General features: G+C 37.2%; 1 protein-coding gene across 8 annotated transcripts in view; it reads left to right on the forward strand.

Moving 5' to 3' along the window:
• The window catches only part of NAP1L4 (nucleosome assembly protein 1 like 4), a 29316-nt gene extending 19217 nt beyond the window's left edge, over positions 1 to 10099 (forward strand). For 5 of the 8 annotated variants that reach the window (XM_065840265.2, XM_071808980.1, XM_065840270.2 and 2 more), the window contains exons 13-16: positions 299 to 418; positions 707 to 736; positions 2052 to 2108; positions 8830 to 10099. In XM_065840265.2, coding sequence (XP_065696337.1) covers positions 299 to 418; positions 707 to 736; positions 2052 to 2108; positions 8830 to 8868 — 246 coding nt within the window. In that variant the 3' untranslated portion in view covers positions 8869 to 10099. Of the gene's footprint in view, positions 1 to 298; positions 419 to 706; positions 737 to 2030; positions 2109 to 3263; positions 3302 to 8829 lie in introns of all 8 variants that reach the window. The other 3 variants (XR_010651488.2, XM_065840269.2, XR_011739301.1) reach the window with 3 other exon arrangements.
• Positions 10100 to 11196: the final 1097 nt, after the last annotated feature.

The following is an 11196-nucleotide window of genomic DNA, read 5'->3' on the forward strand; positions in this document are numbered from 1 at the left end:
CAGGTGTCAGAAAAGTCTTTGTGAAACTTTTTAATTAATAAAAGGTGTTCCAGCAGGCCAGTAACCTGTATGTAGAAAGTAGGAAACTTCTAAAATAAATCTCAACTCTGCAAATCTGGAATTAGACTTGCAATATTTCTTTTATTGTTACAAATTTAAATATATTGAAAGTACATGTGACCTGAAGGTTGATGTTGATGACATTGTGATGTTTCTCAAACATGCATTTTTTAAATACTTTGCTCCTTTGTAGCACATCACCTTTTTAGTAGAAAAATCAAACTGACTTGCTTTACAGGATGAAGATTCAGAATTTACTTTAGCAGCAGATTTTGAAATCGGACACTTCTTCCGCGAAAGAATAGTCCCTCGTGCTGTGCTTTATTTCACTGGGGAAGCTATAGAGGATGATGATAACGTATGTACGCTCTCAGCATTTTATTAGTCACAGTGTAGATAGAAACATTCTTCTCCTTCCTTGATTAGACTAGTATGTAGTATTAATTACATGAGAATAACAAAAAAACTGAATAGATTCCTGTGACTTAGCATAAGGAAAGAATTGTTCAACTTGTATGAGCTGTTAATCGGTGCTTCTGGAAGGGGCTTAGTTTCAGTTACTGTGTTTGAATGTGCTAGTCCTGTTGATGCAAAGATTTTGCGCAAATATTAGTGAAGCTAATAACACTTTGGGTTTGTTTTTCAGTTTGAAGAAGGTGAAGAAGGCGAAGAGGAGGTGAGATGCACACTGTGTCTTTTATAGATAACTACGTACTGCATTCTAGTTCCAGAAATAGTCCTATATGGGACAGAAAACAGTTATTCATAAATGCTCTTGTGTATGATATTTCTTTCCAAAAGAGTTCAGCTTTCCTGACTTACAAAATCTATGCCTGTTCTTCCTGTTCACAAAAATAGTTTCTGCAAGAACATTTATGCATTTTTTCTGTTATTTTGAAAGCTGCTTTCTGACATGACTCAAAAATTTAAGACAAGCTTTTTTTTCTGGAATGTGGCATGGTAAAAATCTTTAGTCTTATTTTTAAATATCTGCCACTGTGGCAGTATTGGAATTCAGTTGTCAGCTTTTAGTTGTCATAAACTTGAAGACTGGGCCTTGCTAAATGTAAAGTAAAAAAGGGAGATTGTGCAAATGCTCAGGATAAAGGCTTGATTTAGGCTAGAATTTTTAGTATACTGAGAGGTCCATCTGTAGTACTATTGTATGAATACAGGCATACTGTGAAATACTTTGCACAAACCCACTAAAAGATACCATACTTAAATGAACTGATGCCCTTTACAGATTATTTTTTCATTCTACTGTGTTCTTGCTAATTGGTTAAAGATACATGCTAGACTGTCATCAAGTTCACCATAGCGGAGTAAATCAGAAGTTACCAAGCTGGTGGTCTGATACGAGCTGGCAACCTTCAGCATGCGGTCTCTTTTCTCTTTGCAAGTTGTAATCCAGACTTCTGGGCTCAGGCTGTTGAGTGTCTAAACATCTTATTTTTTAAGATGTGTCTTGATTGAAGTGTACGTGTATTTTTAATCTGTCTCCAGTGCCAGATGTTACTACTTGAATGTAGGTGTGTGTAAAACAGAGTGTGAAAATACTGTGAAATCCTGTGCAGGAATACATACCCCGTCCACAGTAATCCAAATAAACAGAGACTCTCTAGAAGGAAGTTAAAACAAAGAGCAAAATTTGACTTGCATTCTTATTACCAGAACTATACAATTCCAAAATAATATGTCAGCAGTTAAAAAAAACTACTGTGAGACTGCAGCAGCTTATGTAGAAAGGTTGCCTTAAGCCATGCTGAATCTTTTAAATCTGTGTTTTAAATCTTCTTTTAAAGATTTTACTTTAAGGTTTTTGAAGACACTGAATTCTTTTAAGTCAGCCCAAGTAGTTTTAATGTTGACATCTGAAACACTCTGGAATATAGTGGTAATATAATTTATTTTGGCTTTTTTCTCCATTACAAAAAGTTGCACTTTTAACCTGTTTTAATTTCTGTTAGTTTATCTCTATTTTGTCATAGGAGTTGGAGGGGGAAGAGGAGGGAGAAGAAGAAGATGATGCAGAGAGTGATCTGAAGGTAAGAAATTTTTGTCTGCTTAGTCATAACACAAACTATAATGATGAGCAATATAACTAAGGTTATAGTAGTTTGTGAAAAGATTGATAAATTATTAAAAACCAAAATCACGAAACAACAAAAACCCCACAAACCCTGTCTTCTGACTGCAATGTTTTCATCTTCTTCAGCACTCACATTGCTCTTAAAAGAAAGGTTAATGTTTCCGTAAACTGAGAAAACGTGGGATTTTCTCTTCCAACCTGTACCAAGAAAAAAATAATTTCTGAACTGTTTGCCTTTTCTCCTTAATGGTATTGCTGTATAATAATGACAAATATTTTTCCTTTGGAAAGGTCTTACTTCAAAGATTCTGTGACTGGACTTCAACTTAGAATTAGTCTGACAAGTCTCAACTAGCTTGCTTATTTATCTTCTTAGAATTGTTCTTTTGGTTGTCCTGATGGCTGCAGGTTAGACTCCACATGTTTGTACTCAGCTAGAAATTAAAAAAAAAAGTCCCTAACTTTGAATTTTAAACTTTGAGACCTTATTTAAAATTCAGCTGTGAGAGTTAGTACTGCTTCTGATAAGTATTTTTCAGTCCTTCCATCATGGTAAAGTTAATGCTTACATTTAGTGAAGCTGGGACAGTGATAATAGACTTCTTAACACATCAACTTTTAGTTTTTTATAAAAGCAGATGAAGAAGTGAAAGGTGTGCAAAACTGCTTGATCTTTCAGTGAAAGTCTGAACAGCAACTTAACATGTCGCTCTTCTGACATAGAGCAGTGACATCATATCACTAGTAAATGCTTTTTATCATCATATCAAGAATGATTCCTTTAATGAGGAATACTGTATGCTAAAGAAAGTCTGTCTTGTGGAAAGATTGATCAAACAGGTTTAGTGTGGTCGAAATGGGTATTTTGACTCTGTTCTGCAGGGTCAAAATTGAGTGATGTATCTGTGATGGGAAAGAGTGGGACAGGTGAGAAAAATGTGAGCTCTGAGTCAAAGTGTATTTGTGTTAAGTATCAAATATACCTTTAAAGGATTTGGTATTCTATAGAAAAAAGGTATCTTGGAAGGTTATAGTTGTTGCCTCCTGTATTATTTTGTACATCTCACTTTTCATTCATGCTGACGGTTCCTTTCAATTTTTTCCCATTTAGGTGTAATTTAAGTCTGTTTATCATTCATACATTTCTAGGTAAGGTGGAATTCCGTTCATACCTAACTTCCTAGAGTCCCATTCATAGCCATGCAATGTAGTTTGTTTTGTAGGGCTTTCTGGTGTTGTGGGTTTTTTTTCCTTGTATGGGTAGAAGAAATGGGGGAAAGGTGACTTCAGAGTTTAGGTTTTATTAGTAAAAAAAATAGCAAGAAATGTGTGTAGAGATGAATGCCTTTAAATCATGTCATTAAATTAGCTTTTTTTTTTCAAAATGACCGCTCTACCATCCTGGCACAACTTCTTTCCTTTGCCTTTATTGCAGTCAAACTGTTTTATATGCACATGATCAAAGATACTGATGCTTGTCAGACTTTTTTTCCTTGTTTCTGATTTGATGTTGCATCTCTTTACTATTTCTAGTGTAATTGCAAGTTATTTCTTAAATATCTCCTCTGCTCTTCTTGAGAACTCTTGTAAGTCATTAGCTTACTTTAGTATGTCTCTTCCAACATTATTCTTACTTATGCTGCCTAACAAAGGCAGTCAGTCACTCTTAAAGGCTCTCTGATTCTGATCAGGTATTGCTCTCCTGCTCATCTGTCTCTTTATTTAAATGAAGAAAAAATTCCTTCTGTTGTATACTGTCATCTTTCACCTTTCATCCTGTGCCTCATAGAGAACAATGCCTGCAACCCACTCCATACCTTTCCCCCCTGTACTTTAGGTTTGTATCTTTTTTCCTTCGGTTACTTAGGACAAGCTGTAATCTTTCTAACTCATTCCCTCTCTGCATAGATAATGCCCTTCTTTGCCTTTGTTACACTCAAAATTCATGTGTGTGTTTTTAAATTATTTTATTTCTAATCTGATATGCTTTGAGAAGCCAGCCACCCTGCCTCAGCATACATGCACTGTTCATTCACCTGCAACAGTAGAACATCCATTTGTCACAACAGCTTATATGTAGTCCTGCTGCACTATGTTATGCAACTGTCTTCACTTCTTACGATTAAAAGTTGTTAGCCAGGCTTCGGTTTTTCCAGTCAACTTGGAATTCTGTTTTTTTGTCTTTTAAGACTCATATCCCTGATCCTGTTTTTCATTCCTTCTGTCCATCCCAGTTTCTGGTCCTGTTTCTCCCAGTCCGTTGCCCCTCCTTGCCTTTCAGTTCCTGCTCCCCACTTTTCCCTCTCCACCCCCCCACTTTTCTTGCACCTAGAATAGTTTGCATGTACACAAAGAAATAATTGTTCTTTGGTCTGTTTTCCTTTCAAATAAAATTTCTTCAGTTGCTTCCATATTACTTCCTCCTTTATTGTCTTACTGCATTTCCTACGTAAATGTCAATGCTTTCCACTTTAGCTTTCCCTCTTTCCTTCCTTTCCTGTCAGTTTTAAGTACATTTGAGTTGTTCAGTTAGAATAAAGTCGTTATCTCTTGCACAAAGCACTTATGCTATATATAAGTTGTGGCTTTGGAAGACTGAGCTGATGATTTGAAGTAGCTTCAGAAGGTGCCATGAAAACAGATAATGTGGCTTGTTTAGTATATTTTTGTGTGTTTGCATGCCCTCTTCTTTTAGCTGCCTTTATTTCACATTACTGATGCTCAGCTTGAATAGAGAAGTAGCTGTTTTGAATTATGAACTAAGAGGCTGCTGTGGGGAGGGACTGCATGTGCTTCAAGATGCTTATTCTGTCTTTTAAGTACCAGTAGCAGAAAGACCTGTTAGCAGCAAATTGATTTTCAGAACCTTTGAAGTGTTCCGTCCAGTTGTGATGGAGGCAGTTCAGACCACTTGCTTGCTTAGCTCCACTTAGATCTTAATTTACTTCCCACATATATATTTGATATCCTTGCCTTTTCTCATTCAATAACGTTGATTAGAAAATGAACAAAGATAAGGTTTAGTGTTAGAACCCCTAACTGGACTATTTCGTGGTAGGACATTTGAAATATTGAAAGGCTTTCTTCCTTCTCTGCTGGAAAGGATAACAGCTTTAGTTTCTGCTGTTTGTATTGATCTCACTGTTGGCAGCATAGTCTGTTTAGGAGTCAGATGAGATCTTGATGAGCTGCCTGTGCCTGCACAGCTACTTTAGCAGATGAGAAGCTTCCTGAGAAGTGATTTAGAAAAGTAAGGAGGTGAAGGCTCGATTGTTGAGTCACCTAGAAATGTGTCCTGCCTAATCATGTTTAAATATTGAACATGAACAGAAATTCAGTGTCTCTTTCAGCAGTAACTTTATATGAAAAAGATTGTTTTGAAAGGATTAAATTGCCATGATAAATGTCACAGATACTCTGTACTTATGCCCCCATCCTCCAGGGTGTTGGGTTAATTGGATGGGTAGAAGCAGTGGGCTCTGTGTGTGAAAGTCATGAAAGCAACATTATTTCAGACTTGCTTTTCTTCTCCGTTTTAGTGCTGTGATTCTGTGAGTTTTAGGTGAAATTCCCTCTCTAAATTTGATGTATGTCCTCTGTCCAGAAGTGGCTGATGCACTTTAGCTGATGTAATTGCTGATGTCTGGGCAAGTGGTCTGTACGTAAGCTAATTAGCTTGAGTCTCTTGCATTGTTCCCCTGGGTAATCAAATGCCAGGAGAAAAATGTTCATGTACGTTGTGGCAAGAGGATTTTTTTGTTGTTTTTGGGTGGTGGTTGTTTTTTAGTTCTGAGCAAGTGATGCAGTAAATAAGAGGCAGTGGAAAAAAATCATTATTAGCAAAAGAGAGAAAAAAAGGTGGGAGTGTAAACTTATTCAGCTTGTATATCTCCATTGGAACAGTGTCTCAAGCTGGAATCAAAGGCCCAAAGTAGTTTAAATTTGTTACGCAGAATAAATAAATATTATGAAATAGTTTACAGATGTAAAAATTAAAAAATGCTACAGCTTTTCATATGAACTTAAATCATTGCTCATGACAACTATAGAGAATCTCTTTAAGACAAGAATTCTTACTGGTCTCTGTACCACTGGTAGGGAACATGTGTTTGCTGCTGAATTTATTTTAAAATAAGATGCAGTTCCTCTTCATCTTTGCAATTTAAAGTCTCTCTAGTCTTTATTGCTTGACCAATGCATTTCATTGCTATTTCTAAGATATTTTGGGAAGTTAACTTTGGGAAATACAGCATGAATGGCAATATTGCTAGAATGGGGAGATACATAGCGCAGGGTCTAGGGCCACTAAATGGATTGGTAGTGACTGGCTGACCCATATCGCCAACAGTCTGGGCAGAGCAGGCTCAAACTTACCAATAGCCTTGCCCGAGAGAGTGTGGAGGTAGTATCTCAATCACACTCCCAGCCTGGGGTCATGGTCCCTGGTCTTACAGGAGTCATTAGAGGCCAAAGATGAATTTCAACATGCGTGTGCCTGATGTGGCAGCTGTAACTTGAAGAAAATTGTGGTCAACTGCCTGTGCTGTGGTCATGTTGGGATTAGGCTGAGATACTATATGTGAGGCTGACAGGTAACAAAAGGCAGGGTGGAGCTAATGTACAGGCTTACTCAACAAGAGCAATGCTGTGCTCTTGAAATAGTGGAAGAAAATTGAGTATGTTGGAATCTGGATCTGAGATACTGCCTTGTTACTTAAGCCCTGCCTATCAGTCTTGACCATATATATAAAATGTTTATGCCCTGAACTGTAAGCTAAAAATAGCATAAACTAGCAGTATTTATCTCAAAATTCTCCAACAACTGATTCATATCTGAGAAACCCTTAAAGTGTGGGTTTTTTGTCTGAGAGCAGTAATAAATACTGAAAGGTCCTTAAGAATGAACTTTGTAATCTCTGTGACTCAGTTTTTACAGGATGAAGATTTATATGCGATAATATGATTTAAGTGTTTACAGAAATAAAGAGAAGTATAAAGAAAAGATAATGAAGTTTATTAGAAAATATAACAGGGGCTTTGGTTGATCATTAAAATTTGGCTGGAAGGGCCACAGTGGTCAGCCTGTGTCTGGTATAAATATAACAGGTGAATAGGAAGGAAGGAGGGAGATGGAAAGAATTTGAAGTATTTTCTAAATAACAGGTTTATTACTTGATTATGGCTCTTGTCCAGAATGCATGATGCTGGGGAAGTGATGCTGTGCACTATGCTGTGGCCATGTTTTAATACAAAGCAGCTATAAGAAAAACAGTTTTGGAAAGCTTTTTCAATAAAAATGTTGCCAGTTTTTGTCTGCCTCTAAGTGTAAAGGAATAGCATGCAACTTCCTACCAGTGGCAGGCAGATTTTTTTTTTTGAGACACACGATGATAACTTTGTGTTCTGTGTAAACAGAAGGAATTCCTGCTGCATCTAGGCCTGTATCTATGAAAATGAACTTACATCAGTGTTCTTTGGAACCCCAAGCAGATGAGAGGGTGCAAAAGCTTAAGTCAACTTGGGGTGCTGGGGGAGGGAAACCACAAGGAAGAAGTCTGAAGAGTCTTAGGCATATCTGTGATTTACAGTGGGAATGACAGTGACCACTATAACCCTAAAACATTTTAAGTGAGGAAGAGAAAAAACAGTCTGGGTTTAGTGCAGATTATCAAGGGCACCTGTTCCTCTGCACAGGCAAATGCTTAAGTTGTTTTAGCTTGTGGTCCCTTGATGCATAATGAACAAACATCTTCTTACAACAGCTTCTTTAGGCTAGTTTCTAAGAAACATTTTATTTGCAGTCAGTGGTGTTCAAGTTGTCATATTTTATGCCTGTATTTTACTTTACTAGAATTCAGTAGGTTTCAATAACTGCTTTGGTTTACAATAAACTAAGGAGAAGCTAACAGGAAATACACTGGATAAATTCTTCTGCTTTCTAACAATTCAAATTTTACAACAAAAAAGCAAGAAGTGCTGTGTAAACCTGAAGTTCTTAGCTGTTTGAGTACATGTTTTCCTTTACAAATATACTTCCTTTTGCCAAAGGGGAAGTTGTTTTACTACCTAATGAAGGTGTTTTTACTTTTACATATTCAGATCAACATGTGGACTTCTTGCCCAGTGTTAAACTGTTGAATAGTTACCTGCTGGTGATGCAGAACCTAGAAAAAAACCAACACATTAATTACATTTTTATCACCTTAGCAGAAAGGGCAAGGCTTCTAAGGAAAAACTCAAGCGTGCTGTGGAATAAGCAGCCTGCCTTCCCTGCCTTCCTACCTCCTCAGAGTTGCTGAAGAGGTGGCAGTTGATTGTGAAACTGTTTTAATAGGAAGTAAAACTCAAATTGACCCTCTGATTGGGGGGAGTAGAAGGTGGTTTGCTTTCTTGTTTGAGCCTTGGTCTGTTGGATGGCATGTAAAGAACACAAATGTAGTTTAAAAATATTATTGGATACCAAGCAGTTGGGGGTGAGGGGAATCCAGTAAATCTGTTGGCTGCTGTTCAGACCTTTATGATCTAGGTTGAGGTTACATGTAGCTTTTTTGTATGTGCTGATGATATCTCTAGCTAATTCAAAACTGCATAGCAAATCTCTTTTATTTGTTCAAGTATTTTCTTGTATGCCATTTTGATTTTTTTACTGTTTTTTTTTTCTTTTTCCCTTTATACAGAAAGATTCCAGCCAACCTGCTGAATGCAAACAACAGTAATAAGGAAATACCACTTGGAAGTGATATTTGAACAACTTGTAACAAATATTTGGATACCTGGCCTGCAGTTCAGGATATTCCATTGCTGCAGCACAATCTTATTAACAATGCTTAAAATTAATTTGTTTTAAAATGCATGATTTTCACTAACTTTTCTTTATTGCTTAACATGTACAGTGGCAACTTCAATGCATTTGGGAAATATGAGGTTTAAATAAAGCACACTCTACAGCCGTTGGTACACTGTAGCTAAGTATGTCAGTAGGCCTTTAGAGCCTTTTGCCCTATGCATAGGGGAATAGTCCAGACTACCAAGTGAGGATTGTCCATTTTCTTGTTAAACATTGAAAATTGTGGAATAGCAATGTGCTGAGAAGCTAAAGTAAATGGATTACATGTATGGTAGCTGAAACGGATAGAGCAATATGACTTTTTGCTAGTTCCCTCCCCCTTTTTTAATATTTCTTGCAACCTACAAATTGAACTAGTGCTTGAGCAGCTTTAAATGTCATATTTATTATCTCAGTAAACCAACTGAAGTAATTTTACTTCATTGAAGGGGGTGTCATATTTGAGACTTAGTTGTTCATCTTACTATTTATTTATTCATGTTTGTAAGTACTTTGACAGAATTAGTGCTTTTTAATAGTTTTTAATATACTTGAAAAACTTCTTCCTCTTTTGCATACAATATGGGTACTTGTAAAACAAATACTTTGAATTGGTCTCAAATGTAATAGTCTAGACAGAAGAAACGAACTTGCATCAAAATGACAACTCTTCTGGATGAAGATCAAAATACAAAGGCCAAACTGTTGCTGTTGGTGGAAGTGGGTTGCAGCCAAAGAACCAGAGAATTTCCAGTAGTCTTATTGCTTAGTGTCCAGCATGGGAGGACCTTTCACTATGAACACGGAAACTTACAGAAATTCAATTCAATAAATCTGAAGTTTTGGTGTCTTACTTGCAACACTGAAATTATTCCATTCCACAATTTGTTTTAAGTTCTGAAGTCTTCAAAACTAACTTTTGTTGTTGTGTGGCACTTCAGGTACACGTTTCTAGTTTCAACATCCGTTGCCAACCTCTGGCAGCAGTTGAATAGCAGCTGTATCAACACTGTGACCAGGCATGTAGAGTGCTCCAGCCTTACCTTACACATTTGTAACAATACGGTGTTTTCAATTTGTACAGAATAGATAGAATATTCTATTAAAGTTGTGAAACATGATTGTTGGTGCCTTTCTGGTCCATCATACTTCCTAGGTAAAATGAATATTGCTTTGACTTTCAGTAGTGAATGGCAAAGTGCTAAAGCAGAGGCCTGCTGGCTCTTTGGCTTCTTGTCTGAATGTCCTGCTCATGTCCTTTGTCAAAAGCCAAAGAAAAGGAGCCCTCGTAAATACTGCCTTGTGGAGTTGTTTGATGTAAATCAGAAGGAACTTGCTCAATTTGCAAGTGAACATTTCCCTTGTAGCTGTCTGGAATGTTTCATAGGAATTGTTTTTTTTGGAGGGGGGCAGTGTCATTATCAAAGATGCAATGTGATCTGTGCAGTTTTGTCATAGACTAAATGAGGTGTTGGGGACTGGAAATGGGGTGACAATGGAAGGAACAAAGGAAGAGTGAGGTGGTCAGCAGTAGCAATAGGTTCTGGGCTTTAAAGGAGTTCTGGATGATGCTCACAAATGTGCACACTGGCTAATTACAGTGCCAGTGATGTTAGGCACATCAAATAGAGGTATTTGACCAGCTTTTTTTTTTTTTTTTTCTTTCTACATCAAAAGAAGTGGAATGATAGTTCCCTCATCCTAAAAAAGTACTTTCCACTACATGGTTAAACACAAGTGCTGCTACCTGGAGATAAACATCTGCAAATTAGCACACCTAAGTAATTTATGTGTGCGAATCCTGAAAGGCTAACTTTAATTTTGAGAAGACGGGAAATTCCAGAACACAGAGCAAATGTGCCAGCATTCAGGGAGCGCAAATGAGATGGGTGGGTAACTGAAGCTGCCTAGCGAGATGTTCGTCCCCAGAAAGGCGATAGGAAAGCTGAGCTGGGATTTGTTAAAGCAGAATTAAGGCCACTTGACACAGCTGAATGGAAAACAGATCTTGTCAAAGATGTTGGTGCTATGGATCTAGCTGATAAGGGCAAAGATGAGCCTTTCATGGACTTTTCTGTTTTCAGATGGTTATTTATAGACTTTGTCTATGGGAAAAGTAACTAACAGGTACTTGAATGGCTCGGTTCGTTCCTTCAGCAGAAAAGAGTGTGAAGAACTGATGGTTTAGTTTTCAGAATGCCACAGCTGTGCAAATCCA

The sequence above is a fragment of the Patagioenas fasciata genome, chromosome 5 (genome assembly GCF_037038585.1).
Source record: "Patagioenas fasciata isolate bPatFas1 chromosome 5, bPatFas1.hap1, whole genome shotgun sequence".
Lineage (NCBI taxonomy): Eukaryota > Metazoa > Chordata > Aves > Columbiformes > Columbidae > Patagioenas > Patagioenas fasciata.